Raw genomic sequence first — 25,922 nt, forward strand, 5'->3', positions numbered from 1 at the left:
GCCGTGCCGGGCGGGGAGGCGGCGGCGGCGGCGGTGCCCGGGCGCGGTGCGACATGTCCCACCAGACCGGCATCCAAGGTACCCGCGGGGCTGCCCCGCGCCTCGCTCCGCGGTGCCCACTGCTGCCCATGACAGCCGGCCCCGTCTCCGGTGGCCGTGCCAGCCGGGCGGGAGGCGGGCGGAGCGCCTTTCGCCGCGGGTCGGGGCGCGGCGCGGGGGCAGGCGGCCGCGGCGGGCGCTTAGCGGGCTGTTCCCGGAGGGATTCTTCCCACTACCGCGCTCTCTCTTTGTTGCCGGAGGAGCCCGCGGGCTGGCGAGGGGGCGAGCGAGCTGGGGAGCTGCTGCTGGTTTCGTCCCCGTCGGCCACGGCTCCTGGAGCCCGCAGCTCGGCTCCCAGTCCAGCGGAGGCTGTAGCGTTCATCGGCCCAGCGCAGCGCGCCTGTCCGCACGGAGAGGCAGGCAGCCCCAGGAAGGTGCTGCAGAGCCCCGTGAATGGTGGGCAGGGCCCCCTGGGCTGAGGTAGCTCCCCAGTGCAGGTTTTCCTGCGGCGGCGGAGCGAGCGTCGGGCCGGGGGCTGTCGCCTGCTCGGGGTCGCCGTAGCGAGTTTGGGATGGGTGGGACAGCGCGGCAAGTGCCGGGGGTCGCTGCCGGTGCCCGGAGCGACGGCCGTGGGGAGAAGCGGGAGCCCTGGCGTACGAGAGTCACTATAAAGCCCATCGCTGGAGGCCACGAAGGGGAAAAGTATGTGGGAACCTTTTTTTCCAATGTTTGCAGGCCTTGGAGAGTGCGAGGAGCAATTAGGTGACAGCGTATTGTTTCGCAGCATTAGCGGGTTCCCCTGAATCACAGAATTGCTAAGAAGGGATTATATTGCAGGATTATGGAGGGGTCGGGTTTTACTGTCTGGATTTCTGCAATCTGCGTGTTCGGTGACTAGTACCGCGTACTTTGCCTGCACTCAGATATTTATTGTTGAAGGTGACTTTTGTCCCAGCCACGGCAGCCCTTAGCTGCTCTTCTATTCCTTTTTTGTCCATTGGCTGCGTGTGGTTTGCACCCTTTTCTCTCTCTCTTTTCCTTCTTTTGCATGCTAATCTTTGTCTTTTTTTGCAGCTTCTTGTTTTAAATTCTTCAACCATTCTCAGGTTAGAGGTGCACCTGGTTCATGGTTTGTTTTTTTTTTTTTTCCCCAATCTGGGGAAACCTGTTAGTTAGTAACTCATAATCCCTTGTTCTCCTGGCGATGCTGGCAGGGAGGAGCAGAAGAACACTCTGTTGCTTATTGTAAGCAAAAGAGTGGCTAAGCCTCTTCTGCTCTGCTTTGTGTCATGGAATCGTTCGTCCTCTGAGGTGAGCTGTAGAGAACTCGGCAGCTTTCCGTCAGGAACCTGCCCCAGCAGGCACTAATCAGGAGTCCTGTTTGTAGCAAAGCATCAGCCTCTGCAATTTGGACAAGGAATAGCTCTGCTTGTTCCATTGCTGGCTTTAGCTACAAACAGGCTACTGTCAGTCATAAACAATTACAAGATTTGGCAGCATGGGTTGCTTTTTTCTGGAAACAGAAATGAAGTCATGGGCACAGTGATGTGTACCAGGCAGTTGTTAAAAGGACTGGACTTTTTAAACGGGCCAGTGCAGATAAATACTGTAGGAAGTCACAGAATGCAGTAACTGGGGGGAAATACAGTTGAATGAGTCTACAGTCTTCTAAATAATTTTAAAATAATTTTCCCTGCAAAAGTATTTGTGAAATAAGCCCAGATTTTGATTGTGGCCCTCTGATATGCAGAAAGTTTAAACAGAAAATAACATCACTGTTGTGAATTCAGAAACCGTCATGACAAAAAAACCCCCCATAGATCACTTGCTAGTGAGCCGGTTTCACAAATGTCTCAAAATATTTTTTCAGGAAACTGACACTGTTCTGGAATCTATGTAGAGACTGCTGTATTCTGGTCTTGTTTTGGTGTGTAGTGTTGAAATGAGAGAATCAGGATCAAAAGGATAATAGGCAAGAAGAGGATAAAGAATGTTCTGGGGAAACAAAACATCTAGAAAATGGCGCAATGTTTGGTTGCTCAATGGAATGGTGAAGACCAGCAGAGATTATTAGAAAAACTGGCAGCAAGTTCCTGTGAGGGTCTGCACTGGTTAGTGGGAAGACAACAACTGGGATGAAACTGGGATTGAACTGGTAACCCACTGCAGTTCAGTTTGCTTAACATGTTCTTTTAACATGCCATTTTGGACTCTCAGGATGGACCTGGCACCACTTGGAGGAACATAAATGTAAAATGTTTTAAGTATGGGCAATAATGTTGCTGGATACCATCTGTTCACTTGGCCTCAGCCTGACTATAAATAATCCATTTTATTTGTTTCCTGGTTAATGTTTGCTATGCTCTATCCTATGGGATTGCTTAAAGGACCACCTTGCAATAAATGTTTTTCAGTAAATCCTTACAACCCTCTGTCTCTGGTATAGTTAAACTAATTTGCACTTGGATTATTTAGCAGAGCAGTTGAGATAAGAATGGCCTTCACTCAAGTCAAGAACAGTTCTACAGTGTTCTTAGGGAAGTGAATCTGTCATGTTGGTGGTACAGCGTCAATGTGATTTACCAAAATGTAAACATATTTTTGTTACTTTGTAAATTCACTGTAAAACTATCCTGTTACAATAGGCTGGGGCTTGAACAATGTTGTCAACCATAGAAGGAGATAAGGCAGTAGGAAAGATGCTTTCACTGGTACTCTGCAGAGAGGTGTTCTCAGGAAAGACCATCACTTTTGCCAGACAAGCTCTAACATTTTCCTGGCAGGCGTAAAGTTTCTGTCTGAAAGTTTGTACTAAGCCTGCAGACTTCGTGAAGCTGTTGTAATTTGAGATGCATCGTATTTTTATTGTGTTGCTGTGTTAACTCTGAAACATGAGATTGATGATATGATGTCACCTTTAATTTTCACAATGTTGAAAATCATTTGATTTGCTCGAAAGCAGGTCTGTTTTGTAATGTTGCCTTTCATCTTTGTGTGGCATGCTGATGGTTGGAACAGTGTGCAGCATAGCAGCAGCATCACTCCTGTGTTCGTTTTTCTGTCCAACTTTGTAGCAAAGGGCCAATAGTACATTTTTTCAGTGTTGTTCTTACCCTCATGAATATTCTTTGTCCTAGGGAAGTGAAATGTGTTAATTTGATTACTTTTATTTTCTCTTTTGCAGCTAGTGCAAGTGTTAAAGACATCTTTGTTGGAGCCAGAAATGGACAATACAGGCTTTTAAAAATAATCATTGACAATGGTTAGTCGAATTTTAATTTTTTTTTCTGGTTCTTTTAGTTATTTTCCTAATTGTTTTAATGACTTACATGTACAATTGTTTAAAAACCAGAACTCTGCCAAACTTAATGTTACTAAGGTTTTTCATCTACAGAAGGTAAAATTTAAATTTTGGTGATCCTAAGCTTTTTTACTACAATACTACTGTATCTTTGCATTTAAATTTTTCTCCCAAATGTAATTTCATATTTTACCAAGAACAGCTGTGTATTTCATATGGATGGTATAAATAAGCTTATTCTTATCTCTTGCTAAAGAAATGAAAATTTCCATACCTGTGTAGCATTTGGACACTCTGGTTCCTTTCACTAGACAGAGAGCTAGTCTTACACAACAACCAGTCACCTTAGATGTAGAACTGTAAATTTTATCTGCCTTTTTAACCAGGATATATCAGTATAAAAGTGCTGCATGTAGAAAGTCTTGCTAAAGCAGATGTTTAAATAGTAATCTGGCTACATAAAAAATACCTATATAAGTCTTAATTTTATTTCAATCTTCAAAGTTAAAGCAGTTTCTTAAACCTCAACATATATAGAAAATATATAAATAGAAATAGAAAATAGAAATAGAAATAGAAAATCACATAATTTCAATCAGAACTTGAGTTTGATTTTTTAACTTCTTGGCAATGGATATAAGCTGCAAATATTGAAAGATAGAATATATAATTACTTTTATTTTCTTGAATAGCAATATTGGTTGGTTGTACAAGATATTTTCTGGTTTAGTCCATCTTTTCAAGTATGTCAACTGTCCACTTTGAAGCTGTTTATTCTAGGCTTCATTCATTTACATGTACATTTACAGTACACTAAAAATCTGCTAGCTGGAGAAAGTTATGTGTGCATACATACACAGACACACTTTTATTGTTAGGTAAATAACCTACTGTTACCTCCTTTGTGTTTGCATTTCTTAGGAAGTCTTCTGATATTTTAATACAGCTTTAAGGCAGTGGGAATAGTAAGATTACAGGCAGGACTTTGTGATAGTCTAAGTAGCACAAGGTAAATGCTGAAAAGCCATTGCTTTGTCCCATTAAGCAAGGCAAAACAATATGCTTTTGTGTATATGCTAATTTATAATAGGAAAGCCTAGGAATAACTTAAAAATTGAATACTTTCTCTATTTTTTCATTTCCTGTATTTTCATTTTTGTGTGTGTGTATACACACATATATAGATATGAGTATATGCATTTCATCTCTATAAGAAGCAGAATCTAATCTTTGATAGTATTTTCTGCAGTTCAAAAAGAAACCTGTAAAACTCCCAGTGTTGTACTGGAAGAAGAGCAGTTGCCTCATCTGTCTTTAGGAGCTTTAAGTAACAGATAATAGCCAACAGATAATAGTCAAATCGTGTTTTGCTAATCTGAGTTAATAAGAGAAGAGATTTGCTGCTGGGCAGCAAAGTTCCTCTGGCTGCATCTTAAATCCAAGTGGGTATAAATCCAGCTAGAGTTCAGAATTGGCAAGTACATTCTGAATACTCTTGGTTTAGATGTGCAACTTCAGGTACTGTGTGTCTAATTCAAAGAAGGGCCAAACACCCTTGCCCTGAGCTTACTGTCAGTTACTGTGGTGGAATGTGTTGCTTGAAGTTTTGCTTTAGAGGCATTTGTGTGTTGTACTTTTGTCTGAAGTTTTATAAGTTAAGCCCTAGACCATCAAAAGGTAATTTGTATACTGGCTACTATGATGATCTTCAAACAGTTGCAGAACCCCATTTAAACAACGTATTTCTATTCCACTTGGGCAGGCTAGTATTTCTTGGTAAGCTGATAAATGTTTTGTAAGACAGTATACTAATACTTTTCTTTGAAAACTGAGATGTGATGTATAAATAAGAGAAAAATCTTGTTGCTACAGCTGTTCACATAATTAAATACCATTGAAGTATTCTATACAGACTTAAGCCAATTATACATAATAAACAACTTCAGTCATTTAAAGAGAGCATAGCTATGAAGCTATATTAGAAAGAGGTTTATCTACTGACATAGTCAAGTCAGTGATTAGTGCAAGCATATTCATTCCAAACTCTTTTCACTGTATAACTGGATTACTGACTCTTTACAGTGAGGGCAAACACTAATATGTTATACCAAGAGCATCAGTAATTATAATTCTAAAATTGAAATTCTGTTTGAAAGTTTACTCTTATCTTATTTATACCTAAGTATTCAAAATTAAAAAATACACTAACTGTTAGAAAACATTTCTTATTTCCATTCCATGTATGTTATGCTAAAAACTAACATCAGTAGTATCACATCAGATCAAAGAACTTGATAACAACCAGCATGTTATTTCTCAACTATCAGTATTTTGGTTAAAGTAAGTTAGGGTTTGAACATAGCTTTTGCAGGAATTCACCCAATTTTACATTTACTGTTCTTGTCTTCCATTCTTCTGTGCATAATTATGAACAATTAACTTCACATTGTAATTATTAATTTTGACAGACCGTATAAACTGTATTGTTGCTAACCTGTAGCTTTGGTTATTTGTTTTAGAGCAGCTTGTTGTGGGATCATCTAGACAGCCAGTTGGATCATGGGAAAAAGATTATGATTCCTTTGTCCTTCCCCTTCTTGAAGACAAGCAACCATGTTATATATTATACAGATTAGATTCTCAGAATGCTCAGGGATATGAATGGATCTTCATTGCATGGTCACCTGATTACTCTCCTGTAAGTAACAGTCATCAGAGTCTTCATATTAATGATTTTTCAGCAGTACCATTTGATCTGAATCCGAGATATGAAGGAAAAGGATTTGAGGAATGAAGCATTCCCCAATGTCTCCCTACATTCCCAGAAGAAAACTAGGAAAATGTTTCCTTTAGATGATTAAAATCAGTGGGTCTAGATGGAGTACAGCTGGTCCAATGTATTTTTAGCCTGACTGGTGGACAAAATACAGTTTTTTTTGTCCTGTCTTAATGTCAGTACTTGAGAAAAATTTATGGAAACATATAGGACAGAAGTCTTAATGGGTGCTCAATATAGAGCAGGATTATAGTGTAAGCTCAAGCTGTTTATTTTGTTTGGCTTGCTGGCTGCCCAGCTGACGCTTGTGTATATGTGGTGTGCCACAGAATATACCGCTTCTTAGTGCTCTGAGAGCATGGGAGAGGACTGAGGTTAGAAGTAAGGATTTCTAGGAGAAGCTAGGATACAGGTTCTGGGAATGTGAGATAAGGGAAGGCAAAAAGCAAGGCTGTTCCAATATTCCTACTGCTTTCACTAGCAGATAGGAAATAAAAAGACACCAAAAGTTGATGTGCGTAGAGATGATTATGTGGAAAAAGTGAAGTAATGTGGAGAAGATAACATGATGGTGAAATAAAGTTGGAAGGTGGGACTGCTGAGAGAGGAGTAAGTGACTACGTTAGACTCCAATTAATAGGGAGCAAACATAGTTTTTCCACTCTGTAGTTGAACCATAACTATCTGGAGTCACTATCAAATCAAAAGTAATAATGAGTTATTTCTGTTCTGTTCTTTTGCTGTCTGTTGTGTCCATTAGTACACAGACCAGGTGACAAAAGATTCAAACAATTGTGATTTTTTCCCATTTAAAATTGGTAAAGATTGTTGATTTTTTTTTTCCCATTTTAAAAAAGCTCATACTACATCTAAGGCTGCAATTCAGTTTTGAAGTTACTTTGACAATAATACATAGTATCATGATGTTGTGAGTTTAATAGTATGAATAAGTATCATGATTCAGAGCTCTAAAAGTTTATAGTGCAATTTCAACACTTAAAATACTAGTTCAAGAAAGATGTTTGTTAATGGACTTGGTAGACCAACATGCTAGATTTTCTGTGTACAGCAAAATTTTAAAAAAGAACCAAACCAAAAAGTGGCTGTTTTATTATATGCTAGGTTCGTCAAAAAATGTTGTATGCAGCAACCCGAGCAACACTTAAGAAAGAATTTGGAGGTGGCCATATTAAGGATGAAGTATTTGGAACAGTACAGGTAAGTTTATCTTTTCAAAGTCAGGACACTGACTTTAATACTGAATATAGTAGCTGATGTTATTGGTATTGATGTGGGTTGTTTATGGTCTTTTTGGATGAAGGAAAAAAGAGTTAAAAGCTATGTGTATTATTCCAGTATTAAATAACATTTAAACTCGTTTGAACAAGTTAATAGATATAGTTAACATTGTCAGGCTTAGAAGTCCTTGTTTCAAATGGTTATGAAAACTAAATAACCTAAGAATGATAGGCATATCTCTTAATCTCGCTGCATGAGCATGAGTCCTCTAATGCAATCAAGGAGTTGGAGGTTTGGGGAAGAATGGAGGTTGGGGAAAAAAAGCTGTGAGAGAGAAATGGACGGTTGTGGTGCACTTGAGACTAATAATTCTGTTGCTCACTGAGTAAATAATTAATTATATTTATCATTAAGCTGTCATGAAGTCTTCATTATCCTAACAAACATGTAAACAAACTTCTCTGGAGAGGCTGTATTCTAGGGAGGTAGGTGACTGACTTGCTAAGAGGGTTTACTGGTGGAAGTCCTGTTACTTTTTCTTGTCTGTTGAATCAACTAGTCTCTCACCGCCACGTGCACCAAACCATTAGCAGTCTATGCAATATGTGGAATTCGTGTCTGAGCTTCTGTGTCAGTTTTGAGAAAGGAGTATTATGTCTGTCTTACTGTTATTTCAGAATGGGCCTGGGGCACAGGGAAGATGACATTGCTGTAACTCACTTTTTCCAGGCTCATTATGTTACAGCTTTTATACGTCTAAATTGCTGGTTTCAGTGTCTTATAAACTTCTTAATTGTTGCTGGCCTTTAATGTTCATCTGTGGGAATACCACAGCTTCTTCAAGATGTTCAGGTTCCTGATCTCACTCAGGATCTTGATCATCAGCATCCAGTGGGTAACTTTGTCTTTATTTTGTTAAACCCAAGGCTGGTTTGGTTGCAACCAGCTGTGTTGTTCTGGTGGAACCCTATTATGGTCCCACCTGCTAATTCATATGTATTAACCTGGATACCTCTGGGCTTCCGAAACAAGACATAATGGAATATTGGAATATTCAAATGAAATGACCATAACTGCATGCAAGGCAACTACTTTTTGCAATGCTCCATAGAAAATCTTTGAAGAAAAGTTTTATTCTAAAAAAATCTTGATAAATATTGATATTGTGCTTTCAGGATGATGTTTCACTGAATGGATATAAAAAATATTTGATATCACAATCCTCCCCTGCACCTTTGACGGCAGCAGAAGAGGAACTTCGACAAATTAAGATTAATGAGGTACCTAAAATGTCTTCAAGCATGTGTGGGAAATAGTGCAGAGTTCCAAATGTATTGTAGGAAAATGCCTTTCTAGGGTAAAAAAAAGCAGAACAGAAAATGGGAAGTTTCAGAAAGTGTGAGTGGATGAGCATATAAATGTACTTCTCAATGGGTTGAAACTGCAGGATGATGATGGCTGAAGTGGAATGAGTGATCTCACTGAGTTTGAAAGGCCTAGTGAGAGAATCGGAGGCCTGGCAACTGCAGAGCTTAATTGTTGCCACTTCAGCTCTTAGTATCACTCGATGTCCTTCTTTGTGAAGGGTCACCAGGCACTGACACTGGTTGCCCAGGGAGGTTACGGGGTCTCCATCCTGCAGATATTCAAAAGATGTTTGAACGGAGAACTGGGCAGCTGGCTCTAGGTGGGTCTGATTGAACAGTGACCTTGGACAAGGTGACCTATGGAGAGGTCTTCTAATCTCAGTCGTTGTCCACATGTAATTGTCCCCATGCATTTCCCATGGTGGCAGAAATTGTAGAGAAAACACAGAATAGCAATTATTGCAGTGAGTGATTGCCAAGAGTATTTCAGCAGCTTCATTCTTACAGGAGAGTTTCTGATAGTTTCTGATACCAGTGCACTTGTCTTTGAGAGGAAGAGGATTACAATAAAAATAAAACAGAAATCCAAACAAAATAGCTGATCACTTTAAGAGACTGATTTGCCTATGCTACAAACACTTTTTACAGAAATCTCTATCAAATGTCTTTAACCAAAAAAGTTGATAATTGCCAGCTAGCTAGTGGCAGAAAAGTTTCAGAGAATTTTGTTTGTCACATTTTGCCTTCATTTGAACACTGTTTATTAAAATGGTCATGTGTGGAACTTATTTGTTCCTTAGACTTGTATAGTAGAGCTGTGGTACATGTGTTTGAAGTATGATTTATTTCTGTAGCTGGCTATCAGGCAGCCATTGTGTTAAATACAGCTATGTATCTTCTCTTATGTTTTCACTCTATTATGTTTTTGCTGCAACTTTGTTGTTTATTGACTTTTTTCCCCAGTGGTTTCTTTTGTTCGTTTTTGTGTCTGATTTTAACAATTTAATGCAGAAATACATTCACCATCATTAAATACTGCATTTTACTTCATCAGCCTTAAAAAAAAACCCATGATGATGAATGATGAGTAATGAATGTAAAACTTCTACAGGATCGGTGATCACTGGTGGTATTAGTGTAGGTGCTACATACAATGTGTTTAGAAGCTGATTCATGCAGACTAAGTCTTTATGTGTTCTGAAATTTCAACAGCAATACCTTTGCTTTTCAGGGACACATAAATTTTATATTGCTGCCATTTTGTCTTTGTTTGAAACATCTCATAATACATTAACTTAATGTCATTTTCCTCTTCATTGTTTCCACCATTACAAAGCCTGTAATTAGACTTAGAAAATGAAAAGCTTTCTGATTTTAGTAAGCTTTCCATATGTATATTCTTTCATAATTACCCTAAGAAATATTTTACTGGGCCAGATCAAAGGATCACCTAGACTGTTGTCAAGTCCTTGAAAAAGCAGCAGAAATCTAGAAGAAAGAAATTAGCAAAGATGTAGGAGCAGGACAAGAAGGCCATAATTACCTTAAATGCTCTTCTGTTGCCTCAACATTTGCAGGTAGGGATCTTCCTGCACAAAAGATACTTCTTACTACATAATTCTTCTTAATGGGTTTTTCATCCATCATCTGGTCTTGTCATTTCTATAAATCCACATAAAGGTTTTGTTGGCATATTCCATAGGTTGATAAAAGACCATGTGAAGAACCACTGACTGCTCTCTAGAATCTCTAGTTAATTCTTATACCCTACAGATAGTGTGGTGAAGGCAAAGAAGAGTCATTCAGTCAATCCTCAGTTTCCCCCTCCCCTTAGATGAAGCCAAGCAGTGTAGCCAGCAGGTAAAGAGAGGTGATCCTCTCCCTCTGCTCTGGTGAGAACACCTGGAACACTGCATCCAGCTCTGTGGTACTCAGCACAAGAAAGACATGGACCTGTTAGAGTGGGTCCAGAAGGGGGCCACAAAAATTATCATAGGGCTGGAACATACTCCCTGTGAGAAAAGGCTGAGAGCTGCGGTTGTTCAGCCTGAAGCAGAGAAGGCTTCAGGAAAATCTTAGTGGTCTTTTAGTACTTAAAGGGGGCTTATAAAAAATAAGGGGACAGATTTTTTAGTGGGGCCTGTTGCAATAGAACAAGGTGGAATGATTTTAAACTAAAACAGGGTAGGTTCAGATTAGATATGAGCAAGAATTTGTTTTATGACGAGTGTGATGAGGTACTGGGAGAGGTTGCTGAGAGGTGGTAGATGCCCCATCCCTAGAAACATTCAAGGTCAGGTTGGATGGGGCTGAGCTACCTGATCTGTTTGAAGATGTTGCTGCCTACTGCAGGGGGGTTGGACTAGATCACCTTTAAAGGACCCTTCCAACCCCAACTGTCCCACGATTCTCTATCCATGGACGTCTGTTCTATTCCTTATCAGTTATCTCTTCCAGGCTGACAAGTCCTAATCTGGGTAGTTCTCCATCCTAAAGAAGGCACTCCATACTTCTGATCCTTTTGCTTTTCTCTGCAGTTTTTCCAGTTCTGCTGTATAATTTATGAGATGGAGGGATGGGGAAGCCAGATCTGCATGTGGTATTCAAGATGCAGACATGTTACTGATATCTACAGTGCGTAATAATGTGTTCTGTTCCCTACTCTTTTTCCTAACAATTTATAACATTTCATTTGTGGGTGGGGAGAGTTCAGGGTTTTTTTTATTTGCTTGGGATTATTTTCAGATTTAGTCAGGATGACATGCAAGGTCTTGCTCCTGAATGGTAGTAGCCAGCTCAACCCCATCACCATACAAGTAAAAAGAGAGTTTTTTTCCTCCTGAGTTTGTTTACATTTATTCACAGGAAATTTCATCTGCCATTCAGCAACCATTATTAACTAAATCTTAGCTCTTAAATATTCTTAAATGACTAGGTGGTTCTGTTCATTTTCTTCTATCTGGAGTTATGCTGGGTTACTCTCTTCCCTTGTCTATCTCCACACTTCACAGCTTGTTTTTGAGTTTGGAGTACTTATTTTCTACCTGTATTTTATTCTAGAGTATGGTATTTTATTATGGTTTATTATTTTTGTGATGCCTATTCTATGCAGATATATATTTTGCAAAACATGTTTTCTATAACCTAGTTCATAAATTTATCAATCTTTGTGCAAAGTAAGCTCTCCACTTGCTTTCTTTTCCTCTTTCCTTGTTGCTGACAAGCTGTTCTTTAAAATGTGAAGTGTTGCCACAAGTGTTTGCTTTTAATTTTTTTATCAGTTTGTTTCATATTTTATTAGCATCTCTATTTAATAAAGCAGCACATCTTCTAGTTGATAGATCTAAAGCCCCTACTTTCCATTTGGTACACTTTTTAAACTTTTGCAGTTTCATAACCAGTGTTAAAGGTAATTGTGAAACTTTAAAAGGAAGTGAATATATTCAAAAAACAGTACTTAAACAATAAATGAAGACCAAAGAAGACTGGAGACCAGACCTCATTTTGAGAGAAACTGAATGAATATGGAGATAAACATAAATTCTTGAACATCAGCTTTAAAATAACTGTTCTCTCAAATAATTTCACTGGATAATATAACCGGATTATGAACAATTGTCTAGTTTGTCCTTTTTTTCTTTTTTATTAGTGCTAGATCTTCTAGAAATAAGAAATTAGGATTTTGTTTGTTTGTCTTGTTTGCTTTGGTTTTGGTATAGAGTTTTTGGGGAAGTATGTTGAAGCAGGAGGGAGAGTAGTAGCTTTACTTTTCCTTTGGGAAGATCAGTTTGTCTCATAATTTCTCTCTTCCTTCAAAAATTTTGACTCCCTAGAAATCATGTCTTTGTTTTGATCTAAAATTTTTCAAGCTATAACAAAGTTTATAAGGAATATTTTCAGTTCAAAATACAGCATATGAAAATCAAGATTTTTCTTCCTGGTCTCTATATCAGATTTTAACTTAGATCTTCTTCATTGACACCTGAACCAGTTTTCTCTGGTTTCGTCTCTCTGCTAAGCAGAGCTGTTTCAGAGATAAGAAACTTCACAAACAAACATGACCTCTAAATTAAAAAATACAAATCTTTTGTATATGGGAATGATTTTTTGGGGTACTTTATTTTTGGAATAGCTACTGCTAACTCTGTGTGTAACTACATGGAATGCATTGCTAATCATTGTATGAAACCAAATGAATGCCTGCAGTGATTGCTTTTAACATCTCAGCTGACTTGTGTTCCAGGTACAGGCGGATGTTGGTGTAGATACCAAGCATCAAACACTGCAAGGAGTAGCATTCCCCATTGCTAAAGAAGCTATTCAGGCTCTGGAGAAACTGAAAAATAAGAAACTCAATTATGTACAACTGGCAAGTATAAAATATTTTAACTATTTTTTAATAATGAGTATAAAATAGATTACCTACATATTAAACAATGTGTGTTGATGTAGTATGCTGATAAATTATCATTTTGAATTAGATTAATTCAAGCTTTTTTCCATCCTGTCATGTTCTCTGGTTTGCTTTTTTGTGCATTAACTATATTCATGTTTGCTTTGTTCACAGCAAATTGATATGAAAAATGAAACTATTATTTTGGCCAACACACTTGACACTGAACTTAAGGACTTGCCAAAAAGAGTTCCAAAGGATGCTGCGCGTTACCACTTTTTCCTGTATAAGCACACACATGAAGGAGACTATTTGGAATCCATAAGTATGAGAAAATTTCTCAATACAAAACTTCACTGGCTTGTTTCAAATTCCTTAGGGATTTTGAGTCAGAGAGGAAGATGTGTCAGCATGATGATAAATTTCAGAGTCATTTGGTTGTGAAACTGTGAACTTGTGAAGGAAAGCTCTTATGTTTGTAAAGTAGTGAGGTATCCCTTCTGATTATGAATGCCCATAAATGGGGAAATATACAGATACCAGCCATTGTCTTATCCCCTATTTGAAACGAAACGCTTGCTGAAGCAAAAAAGCTCCAGAACATCACTACATTTTTTTGTTTTCAGATTGCATAGTTCATTTCCATTGCCTCTCTGCTATAAATGGTTTTATGATACAGCTTTTGATGGAGTGTATTTATGGCCTGATTTGTGGTGTTGTTTTCTCTTCCTGCAGTTTTCATCTACTCTATGCCAGGGTATACCTGTAGTATACGAGAACGAATGCTCTACTCTAGTTGCAAAAGTCCACTGTTAGAAATTGTAGAAACGCAGTTGTGGATGCAGATAGTCAGAAAGGTAAGTTCAGTGGGTATGTGGGTATTTTCTCCATCCCTGTCTTCCCTTCTTCATGTAAAATTATAACTGTCTCTGTCAGCACCTTGTCTAAACTGTGACAGGTGTTATGTAACTTAGTTTATCCTGAACTGGAAATAATTGTTGGAGCTAGAGATACAAAGTTAAGTCATGGAAGTTTTACTCTGTTTCATAATTTCTACACTTTTATCCTGAACAAATATATCCTTCTGCATCAAGGAAGTATTTAAGAGTACTTTGAAGGACTTTATAGAATTAACATGATTTCTCACCCAAAGTTGTGTCTTATTTTGGACCACAACACATTGCTGTTGTTAAACACTAAATTAATTTAAAACCAAGGTTATGTAGGGATTTTCAAAATAAATTCATGCTGGAGTTCTGAAAATGAAAACTGCTATCTTAGGAGTTCTTGATGGGCCAAACAAGCAATTGCAAGTAAGCTGATCTTTTCACACTGTATAGATTTTACTGCAGTGCAAAAAAGTTGCTTCTCACCTCCTGAGCAGAGATCACAGAAGTCCATTTGTGACCTACAGTTACTTTTTTAATACTATTGTGGAAGCTTAGTTTCTGTGGAGATTGTTTCCCTTAAAAATAGCAGAGCTAATACTAACCATTTTTACTGAGATGAATTAACTAGATTTTTGCTATGTGTATTTGTATGTAATTATTTTTCTGAAATTGCCTTTCTACAACAAAATTAAAGCACCATGTGAGTCCTGAAAATTCCTGCAGACAGCAATTTCTGAGCATGTATTTGTAACAGCAAAACTGGGGCTGGCAAGTCTGACAAGTGTTACGGTTGGCAGGACATGAAGTGCTGAATGCTCAGCAGAGCAAGGCCACAGCATTTCTCTGAATTCTAAATTCCTGCAATTTAAAACAGTGGAGTTTGGCTTGAGAACAGTTTTCTTCTATGTTTTTGGTTTCATATATCTAGATTTTGAAAACTAAAACACTCCCCTCCATTTTGTTTTTCCTTGTTAAGCACTTGAATACTTGCTGAGTGGTAGTAGCCAGCTAATAGTACAAGCTTCTTTATACTTCTCCTCTTTTTCAAGAGATAACAATATATACTTACACTGTTTATACAGTTAGTGTTTAAAGTGTATTATAGTGAACAATTTTGATTCTTAAAATGTGTAAAAACTTCAGAATGAGTAAATAAGGACTAGTTTCACATGGAATATGTTCTCCTAGTTAGTGTTAAAAAGTACACTGTGCCAAAGCTTGGGACAAAAAATAATTCCTTGGCATATGTACTGTTTAGTCATGCTTACATTTCAGGAAAATACTTAAGTCACACTTAATACTGGTAGGACTGGTAGGGGAATCACAGAAAAACTATCCAAGATTTCTCAGGGCATTAGGCACAAGTTGGTGAACTTTTCATGCTTGACTTTGAACATTATTGCACATATGGTTTTAATATAGTATTGAGTTTCAGCAAAGTTTCTTTTTGACTTTGAGTATGATGTTGTTTTCTTCTGCCAGATTGAAATAGATAATGGTGACGAGTTAACTGCTGACTTTCTTTATGAAGAAGTACATCCAAAACAACATGCTTACAAACAGAGTTTTGCTAAACCAAAAGGTCCTGCGGGGAAGAGGGGAATACGAAGACTGATTAGAGGTCCAGCAGAGACTGAAACGCCTAGTGATTAGAAACTGTATTTGTATTTGTTAAAATATTAGAGTAAGGAACAGAATTCTGGCTTTTGATAATGAACTGAAATCATTCCATTCATAGATGCTAGGGATTAAAAAAAAAAAATCTCTTTTTACTTTTCTCTTTTCTGACCTCAACACTTTTTATATTGTTACATGATTATATTTGTTGACCATATTTTATGACATATAGAAGAGATAATTATTTTAAAGCTAGAAGAGAAAAACTAAGCTAGTACCCCTTTATTTTAATTCAGAATCCATTATTTAATAGCTGTACATGTGATCATAACCTTTGCAGACATAAGACTATGAAGCCCATGTATTCTGTGGGTAAGTCACAGCTGTACTGTTATGCGTAGCCTATTAAACCTGTAAGATTTTTCATGTGAGAAGACATGAAGGACTACATAGTATTGTTCCAATTAAAACTTTATTTTTCCTTGTAGTACTTATGGACAATAGTAAAATAGAAGGTTATCTTTGGTTTTTGGCGGGATGCATTGCTGGATTTTTTTGTTGTTTCATTTGGGTTGGGTTTTTTTTCTTGTAATGGAAAAGATAAACTAAAATCAGTTATTCAATTAACATAAGCATTCAGGAATAGATGGATTTGTACGTAATAGGATAATTTTCCTAGGCAAAAACTTGGTCATCTCAAATTCATAACTAATTTCATAAATTATTTTTTAAAGAAATCTGACATAAAACACCATAGCTTTTCCAGACTTCTGTATCACTCGTAAGCATTACATATTAGGTAACTGAATGACCAAGGAAAAGGTAATTAGAAGTCCATGAGTTAGTACACTGAATAGATTATAGACCTACTTTGAGAGCAATATGCCTAAAATATCTAATAAGTAATTAATTATCAGTGCACTTGGATCTAAAAATATCTAAGTGCAGTAAAATTTAAAGTAGTTTTGCTTCATAACAGTGAGTTATCCTTGAGGTCCTACTGTGTTTGCACTATCAACTGCAATTTTTACTTCCAAGGTATTCTGAAAATTACTTTTTTTAAATGTTTGAATTTCAATAGTAACTTACATGGGTAATTTAAATCCAGCTAGGTCTTGAATAACTGCTGGCAGCAAGCCCCTAGTTAGGATTTTGAAGGTTTTTTTCTCCCTTCTTCAAAATACTAAAATCAGCCAGGAAAGTCTAAACTTGGTTGAACTAGAAGTAATGCGTTTAACAGGAAGACGAAGAAAAAGATTATTTTAATAAGTGCATTAAGGGAGAATTAGATGTGGAAATCAAGTATTGGATGACCTTAAATATTTAGAACTGTGTGATGAAGCAAATTCTCATGAATAGATTATATTCTCAGTGAGGACTTGCTTTTTAGTGTGTTGTATGTGACCATTGTGGTTTTTGAGTTTTGTTGGTTTTGGATTTTTTTAAAGCTACATGGGAGTTGCCAGCGTTGGTTCATTGGATATTATTGTAGCTGGTGGATATATGCATTATAGAGCTGAATTATGTGTTTACCTGGTGGAAAATGGATTTTAACCTAGTTTTGTAGGGAATAATGTTTTGACACTAGTAGTTCCTGACAAAAAATTGTTTTATCTATTATTTTGTTTGGCTATACTAGCTTGTTATTGATATCTGAGATTGCACTATATGTGAAGGTTGCAATAGTTGGTTTTACTGTGGATTTTTTATATGCAGAAATTTTTCACTTCAGTTTTTTTTCATTTAATTTTACACACTACATCAGTCTAATTCAATAGCTCTTTATCCTCAGTTAATCTCCTGCTTGCCGTTAGCTCTTGTGTTTTTTTTCCGCCTCTTGCCTCCTCCCTCTTGGGTAAGGAGCTGGTCTTTGAAGTTTTCCTCTGTACTATGTGTCAGGCAAGTGTCATTGTTTTTTAAATATGGTTACTGTGTGTGCAGCTCATTGTACACTGTAATTAAATGTATTTTTAGATTTACTCAAAATATTTGCAACACACCTAAATCACTTTGGAGTTTTTGTTTTGGTTTGGTTTTAAGGGGTGTAGGATTTAAAAATTACTGCTAGAGGGTTGTTTGAATTTAGTATTCCTGCCTTTGTGCCAGCCATAGCAAGAGTGCACATACATCTACACTTTCTTGAGCCAGTAAAGAAGTTCAGCATTTTAAGACTAAATGTTTTAAATAATGAACAGTTTGACCTGATATGGTTGTGTGCATGTTGTGGGGGGTTTGTTGGATGTTTGTTTTGGGTTTTTTATGTTAATTTTGTTGGTTTGTTTTTCTTGGTTTTTTTTTTTGTTTTGGGGTTTGGTTTTTTTAGGGGGGAGGTGGGGGGGGTGTTGTTTTTTTGTTTTTTGGTTTTTGTAATCCTGCCTTAGGTAGATGAGGATAGAAGATGGAAAACTTAATCTGGAGGACGATGAGAGCTGGTTAAGTGATTATGCAAGAGCATTTATGATGAGCTGCTTTAGAGTTCAGTCCAAACTGGACATTGTAAATTACCTTATGTGAAAATATTCTGTGTAATGTACACACCTGGCCCAGCCAGGAGTTAGTCATGTTCTGAGCATGTCACCCCCTCACCTTTCCCCAAAAATAGAATTGTATAAAGACTTGCACTGCTGGCTGCTTCTCCAGGCCTCTTGTAGCTATTCTCCTAACAGCAATAAGAAGTCTCTGTTCTTTTTGTACAATCTATCATGTTTACATCTACATAGCTGCCTCAACTTCTGTTCATGAATGTTCAGAACCAGCGCAAAATGTGATTGATTAATTAATTTGATTAATCAAAAATTAATCAAAGTTGCTCCTTTAACTGTCTCTGGTCATTAAATAATTGAAAGTGTCCATTCAAATTTTTGTTGGTCTTCATAAAGCCCAAAAGCAATGCAGCTACATGCAGTTAACTCACAAGCTATTAAATAGTTAATTAACAGGACAGGTAATTATTAAATGTTTATGTTGCAAGTTAGGGAGATCTTGATCTTGTAAAACACTCCTATCAAAGGTTAAACTAATCAAGGTAAAAATTACTCTGTTGCTCAGACACTGTAAAGAAAAAGTATTGTTTATCAGTGTGTTTATGTATTCAATGAAAGCCACCTTCAAATGCTAAAATTAACTAAGTTTACCTTATCTATTTTGTAATTTACTTTATAAATAAAGATTGATGCTTTAGCTTGGTGTTGTCTCAACCATTTCATAATCTCTTTAATGAAGATCTATATTCTAACATCAGAATGTGTAACAGGCAGTTCCCATGGGACTAGAAAGTGTCTGCAGTGTGTTAAGACGGGAGATGAACAGAAACAGAATTCCTGGCTTCTGCTATTAAAGAAAAACCACTATCAGCTACTTTCCCACTGCTTTATGGGAGCAGCACCGAGGGCTCCATAGCAAGATCCCAGGGTGTTCTCTTGAGATTTTTGTGCTTTCACAATTAAGCCCCTTCAAAAATCTCTTCTATCTTTTTAAAATGCTGAAGTAGTTGAGCAGTGATTTAACAGTTCTATCTATCCTTATTTGCTCAGCATGAACTACTACAATGAAACTACTCATTATGTTTGTTCCATTAACACTTCTTTTGTCTAAACTGAAAACAATTTGCTTGAAGACCTTCTGTTGCCCTGAAAGTTCAAGATGAAAAGAACGTCTACTGGTTTGGCTTTTCTCTTAACTGTCCTGCTAACACATTCCCATGGGAAAATATTTGTGATGCAGCAATTTTATAATTGAAAGAAGAAAATCTGAAGATGTGAACTAGGACTGCAGTGAATAATTTTAATGCCAAATGCTATCTATAATCAGAGATGTCAGAGGAACAGGCAGAAGGTAGGAGGAGGGAATAGGCTAAGCCTCTGTGTACCCATGAGTATCAGAAGCAATTTTATTTGCCTTTTGGTCAGTGGTTGGTAAATAAACTCCCAGCTAGAACACCCAAATATAAAGATGATGCATGTCCCATTTCAGTAATATGAATTGCTGTGTCTGGTGTGTTGGCTCAGAAGGCAACTGGACAACTGATCAAAACAAAATTTATAATAGAGTTCTTAGTAACTTAAGGAAGACTGTTCACCCTTTCCAAAATTACTGAGTTGCAGACTGTACAAAGCCACTGTATTCCAGTGCTTATCTCTAGATATAGATCCTGCTCTTGCTTTTGTTCCTCAGCAGCCACTTCTGGCTCATCCCGGCCCAAGGGCTCTGCAGACACCTCTGCTCTGGCTCGTAACAGCCATTCTGTTATTCCTGCTGTGGCCAAGGGGAGAACTGTTGTCCTTCCTATGATGTTCTTCTAAAAAGGCAATTTTCTTTGGATTATTATCATCTGCTTTCATCTTGCTATTGCTTTCTAATCGTGTAATTGCAGTAAATCGCTCTTGCTATTTTTCATTTACCCATTCTTGCCTGGGTTACTAAATTGCTTTATGTTGCAGTTCTTAGATCCTTAACACACAAAAGGTTCGGCTCTTTCCCTGAGCATAGAGATCCTCTGTTGCCCTCCATGGCACCTTCCCTGCTGAGACAGGATGTAGGCCAGCCAGATTAGCCCTATCTCTGCTCCCTGTGGAGCTTTCTTCACCCACCAGGAACCGTACTGGATTTCTCTCTGCTCCAAATCTATAAAACTACATTACAAAGACCTTGAATGACTCAAGTTACTGATCTGTGTCCTAAAAATTCTTATTATAGTAAATAACACAAAGAAGTATGTATTCTAGGGTAAGTTAATGTTTTTGCAGTGAACAAAAGAAACTAAAGTCAGCTACTCTTACCCTCTGTTAAGTGTCTAGAAATGTTGACTTTACTCTATGAAGACCTCAAAAAAATCTGGAGTAGGAAAGGGAAGTGCCTTCTCCTTGCCCCCTGCATATTTAAAAAGAAAAATGGTTGCCACATAAGTTAGCTAGTTTTACCTAGTTAACCCCTCATATTTTCATTCATTAAAGAAGTTCAAAACTTTTTTTTTAAATTGAAATGGTAGCTAACATGCTTCATTTTCAATAAGGAAGGGAAAACTGCCCAAACCTCACTGCTGAGAGCAGCACTGCAAATAGTAATGGCCTAGTATGACAGAGCAGGAACTCCCATGCTAGTAGCTGAGATTCTCCTCACACTGAAGAATACCACAGTTGGTGTATGAACAAAAATGTTCTACCATACCAGAGGTGAACAGAGCTGACCAGGAAGTTGCTACAGCAGACACACTTCTGGACAACACTATAGATGTATTTCAGCTCCACGGAATAGTAAAAAGCAGACATGATCTAATGAGAAACCTTCACATAACAGCTGGAGATGCTTAAAACTAAAAAATGGCTTCAGCAGATTTTATTCTAGTTTAGCTTTATAACAGCTTTTTTCTCCAGCTTCAGAGCTGTAAAGCTTTATTCCACACAGTGAGATTTAAATGCAGAAAGAAGTAATAATGCAGAGTTTTTATTTATGTTAACAGTTTTTTACAATTTTTACTAAAAAGCTAGAAGCCATTAGATAGATCCTTTTTTCTAAATTAAGCTAGTAGTTTGAAAAGGCAATACAGAATTAATTAATATCCAGAAATCTAATGATATCATTACATTACAAATCACATGCTTCTTCCAACAAGATATATATTCCTGAAAGAAGTCACATGTAATCACAGAATTTCAAATTTGACTGTAGATTTATGTTCCTATCCCTAAGCTATTAAGAAAGTGCAAAAATCATGAGGTGCAAAATGAGTTTATCTGAAAAAAACATCTTTCATTTACAATGGTATGTTCATACTTAGTCCAAAGTATCTGGAATCCTACTAGTCACTTTCATTCCATTTTTAGTCTGCTTTGATCTGTCAATGTTTCTATTTTAAAAAGCTTTCCATTTATACTTTTGGAAGTGTATTTTTGTATTTAGTTAATATACATACATATGTATATTAAAAATAGCTTAATTATTTGACTAAGTAAAATGCAGAATTGGTCTTCACATCATTATTCTGACCCCTTTAAGAAAAGCAATCATCGTACTTATAATCCATATGAAATCCTCTCCTGAAGTAATAAAAATACTCAATCTTCCTAAAATAGTCAAAGTAGCTAAGAGTCTTTCTGTGAATAAAAATTAAATGGTTTGTCATCATAGAGTTCACTGTAAGAAAGCAAGTGCAAATGCATCTGCACAGCAAGATAACTATTTTGCTTGGGAATCCTTGAAAGGAAAAAACAACCTAGGAAATGTCTTGCAGCATTTATTTGACTAAAATTAACACCAAGAAAACTTTTTGATAATAATCATGTTCACTAACAGTATCAGACCATTCACACTAATATGAACTCTTAAGCTAAAGTATTAAGTAGAAGCTTGTTTTAAATGGATAATATTATTTGTCATTTCCCAAAAAGACAGCGTTAAATATCATTATAGCTATTAAATGGTTTTGTCTTCAATAGACAAAGGTCTAGTACACCTGATCAAGAAAGCAATTTGCAGAAAAAAAACATTCTGCCTAGTTACAGTCATATGCCTTTGCAGCAGACATACTAGATATTTGGAAATAAAAATAATCAAATAAATAATAATATAGAAATGCATTTTAAAAGCTGCAGGAGAAGATGATGTATCAGGAATGCAATTTGTTAATACAATAAAGACTCTTCTCGTGTTAAGGGCCCAGTATAAAATAGTCTGACATATTCATTCTAAGGATATGTGAAAGAGCTGCTGACAGGCCGACAGCTCACCTTACATGTATCCAGAAAGTTCTGGAAAGCAGAACCACTGATAATGTTGCACTAAATACTAATTATGTATTTGGTACTGGTGTCTCCATTACAGAAACATTGGTGTATCAGAAAAAAACACATTATCAAGTTTTTATCTCGTGGAGCTGCTGTTGGACCTGGAAAAGAAGAGACAAATATAATTAACTGATACTGTAACCATAGACAGGGAACACACACACACACACACACCCACCCACAAAATAAGCCTTTTTTCTGAAGGACTACATACCATCTTAATGTCTGGCCTTCTGGTCTTTTTGTCCTTCAGACAGCGCTCAGCAATTGAATACATTTTATGAATTGAAGGTACATCCCAGTCATTCATCTTTTCATCAACATAGTCCTCAATAGTTGCTTCCTCATCCTCAATTTCATCTTTTATACTTAACTACAAGAAAATTTGAACCAACAAACATAACATAAGTATCTGAACAGCATGTGAGTATAAATGAACTATAAGTTTTTATTAATTTATTACTTATTTTTATTCTCTATGATTTTAATTACCACAACATCATAAAGCAAATTTATTTAAGCCATATCATACCGATTTAACTCTCCCACTTCAAGACTCAATTTTCTCGTATTGTTTCTTTTGTAAGAGAAGAGGCACAATCAACAAAGTATCCAATTAACCCACAAATATGCAAGCTTAAGTTAGTATAATTTTTTTAATCACTTTTATAAACGAAAGTCTGTAAACTAAACTTCTGGCTCCAGTCTCAATGGCTTCAGTATCTGCTGGAAACTTCTAGTCAGAAATCAAATTTTAAATCTGACTGTTTTAGTCCAGAAGTCCTCAGTTCCAACACACTTGAAATGGGTTATCTGTAATCACACATACTGTTTGAGGAAGCATAAATGAATAAATAAGAGGCAATGAGTAGAGGCAGATCTTCTGCCTTCCTCTATGAGTCAGTCTGAAATTGCTAACATTCAACTACCTCAAAAATTTCCTCTCAAGCTAAGGATGCCATATGGTCTTATACTGACCATTCTCTTTATGATACCAAAAGTACATTATAAAGATAAACTGTACCAGCCATATCCCTCATTAGATCCTATCTCTGAAAAAGCTCACTTTAAAGAACCAGAGTTCTCCAAAGTGTTTAGAAGCGCCACACGATAATTATTCTGCTAATCCAGAAGACACATCTTAGAAGGACAAAAAAAAAAAAAAAAAAAAAAAATCTATTAATACTGCACTAGTATTCCTAAATATTTCGAAGAAAGTGATTTATACTGTTCCAAACAGTATGGAACAAAATCAATCCAGACCTCAATGCTATTTCATACTTAATGAATAAATCAGTCTTAATGTGAAAAGTATTCTAGGAAAACCTTGGATTAAGCAGTTCAGAACTTAGTTTCAAGATATGTGAAAAGCTAAATTATGAAGACTCTTGAGAGGTTTTCAATTTGAGAGAGTGAGTTCTGAGACATTAGTTTCCTAATTAGTAGACTGAATCACTAACTGAATAGTAAAAAGAATTCAACCCACCTCTTACTCTGCAAAAAATGCGCTTGCATTTCAAATTCACTAAGGTTAAGAACGTAAGGTACTTGCAAATTGTTGGTAAAGCTGAAGAAGATGGAAATTGATACAGAACCATAAAGAAACAAGAGAGATGAACAGGTCAGAATGTTTCAGGGGATGAAGAATTATCAGGGTATCTGGGAGTATATTAAAAGAGTACAATGGTGTTACAATAAGAAGCAGTACCAAAATGAAGAATTCCAGTATTGAATTAGAAGATGATGACTTTGAGGGCTGAAGAAATCCACCAGCCAAGAGATAAAAGTTTCAGCCTCACCTCTAAGACAAACATTGACAAGAAAGCTGTTTTTACAACTTCATATTTTGATGACTATTTTGATTGTATCAGAACCTAACTGTCTATGATTTCATATAAAGTGATCCTGGAGCAGTAGGAGGGAAGAAGAAAGCATAAAGAACATACCAGCAACTGTGGCTCCCGGTTTTCATCTACTGGAGGAAGACCCGTTATTATTTCTAGTAAGACCTAGAAGAAAGAAAAATCAGAAGAGAAAATGAAGCACAGAATAACTCTAACATATGTATTGCAAAAAGGAGCATGACTTCCAGCCTGTCAACTCTCAGGATCTGTGTTTGTCCAAAGATTTCCTATACAATTCATAGTTTTTGTTCCTACCTTTATTTTCATTAACTGTTATTAGCAGTGTGGCTTACAAATTTCAACACAAGTTATTCTCACCCTACATGGTGTTCCTTCACAGCAAGACTGAAAGATTTCCAAACTGTTCAGACATAGTGTTGGGCCTACCTTCCCATGAAACTAAATGCTGTGAAGGAAGTGGTCAATAGTGAGTAGGGTATTGGATCTGTTCAGAATGGATAAATTTTTTCTTCCAAATATTAAGCTCATGTCTTTTTTGTACTCAGCTCTAGGGAAAATCCAACATGGACGTATTTTTTTTGCTGAATAGAGTAAAACACAATAATTTTGAACCATTTTCTTAAATTTTTTTTCAGCTTGAATAATACTTTTTGTGCAATACCATGCAAGTAAAAACAGTGTTCCACACCACTTCAAACAACATTTAGCTACAACTTGGAATATGATTTTACTCTGATCTTTCACATAGCAAATCAACATATTCAAATGATTTTAACACAAAGTTTAGAAACACTATCTTAAGAAAATTTATAGGCAAGAGTAATCATTTAGCTTCAGATACTCTAGATTTCGTGTGCTTTTATCTTACAAAAGAAGTCATATACTGTATCCCACATTCTACTTACTACTCCAAAACTGAAGATATCAGATTTAGGTGTTATCTCTCCTCGCAGAGCTTCAGGTGCCATATAGGCTGCTGTTCCAACAATTCTTTCAGTCATGATTGTCTGTGTGAATGTTACAGATGCTCTTGCAAGGCCAAAGTCAGAAATTTTGGGTACATATGTATCAGTTAATAAGATATTTGCACTGGCGGAGAGGGGAGGGAGAAGAAAAAGCAAAAAAGAGTTTTCCAAACAGTACAGTAAATAGGGCTTATGACAGACTAGTAACATTCTTTAGTAACAAAATGTAAACTGCTATTTTGACAGCTAAGATATTTATACATTATTCATAAAACAAGTTACGTAAATTTAGTTTTGTTGGAAATTGCTCTATTTCAAAATTCATTCCTCTAAATAAATGAGGAACTGACTGCAAGATTCATCCATGTTTTTTCTTGTGTGTGCATGCATGCATACAAAAAAAAAAAAAAAAAAAAAAAAAAAAAAAAAAAAAAAAAGACAAAACAACAAAACACAAGGACAAAAACTAGGCACTCCCCTTACTACCAAACCTTAGAAACACAAAACTTTCTTATAAGAAACCAATTATGTTACATTTATAGTTTGGCTTTAAGAGGGACAATAGAGAATACTTAATTCTGATCAACTTCTATTGGACCATAGTTTAATTCTTACAGTCTAAATCTCTGCTCAGAACTAAGAAAAGCAGGCTTTTTTATACCCATTATCTAATACTATGTCAACCATG

At 36.7% G+C, this 25,922-nt stretch overlaps 2 protein-coding genes across 4 annotated transcripts in view; one reads left to right on the top strand and one right to left on the bottom strand.

The window, feature by feature from the left end:
- On the top strand, positions 1-18,802 carry TWF1 (twinfilin actin binding protein 1). 2 transcript variants are annotated; one of them, XM_056510428.1, is made up of 9 exons: positions 1-78; positions 3,224-3,301; positions 5,860-6,038; positions 7,239-7,334; positions 8,531-8,635; positions 12,966-13,091; positions 13,290-13,440; positions 13,851-13,972; positions 15,488-18,802. In XM_056510428.1, exons 1-9 carry the CDS (start codon positions 54-56, stop codon positions 15,656-15,658), a joined length of 1,053 nt encoding a protein of 350 aa, XP_056366403.1. In that variant the 5' UTR covers positions 1-53; the 3' UTR covers positions 15,659-18,802. The 2 variants fall into 2 exon arrangements, with proteins under 2 accessions (XP_056366403.1, XP_056366397.1); XM_056510422.1 differs by lacking the exon at positions 1-78 and adding an exon at positions 2,577-2,628.
- Positions 17,954-25,922, bottom strand: part of IRAK4 (interleukin 1 receptor associated kinase 4) — a 15,357-nt gene continuing 7,388 nt past the window's right edge. For both annotated transcript variants that reach the window (XM_056510403.1, XM_056510399.1), the window contains exons 9-12: positions 25,175-25,358; positions 24,351-24,413; positions 22,619-22,777; positions 17,954-22,505 (exon numbers count right to left, since the gene is read on the bottom strand). In XM_056510403.1, coding sequence (XP_056366378.1) covers positions 22,473-22,505; positions 22,619-22,777; positions 24,351-24,413; positions 25,175-25,358 — 439 coding nt within the window. In that variant the 3' untranslated portion in view covers positions 17,954-22,472. The remainder of the gene's footprint in view (positions 22,506-22,618; positions 22,778-24,350; positions 24,414-25,174; positions 25,359-25,922) is intronic.

This window comes from Oenanthe melanoleuca, chromosome 1A (genome assembly GCF_029582105.1).
Source record: "Oenanthe melanoleuca isolate GR-GAL-2019-014 chromosome 1A, OMel1.0, whole genome shotgun sequence".
Lineage (NCBI taxonomy): Eukaryota > Metazoa > Chordata > Aves > Passeriformes > Muscicapidae > Oenanthe > Oenanthe melanoleuca.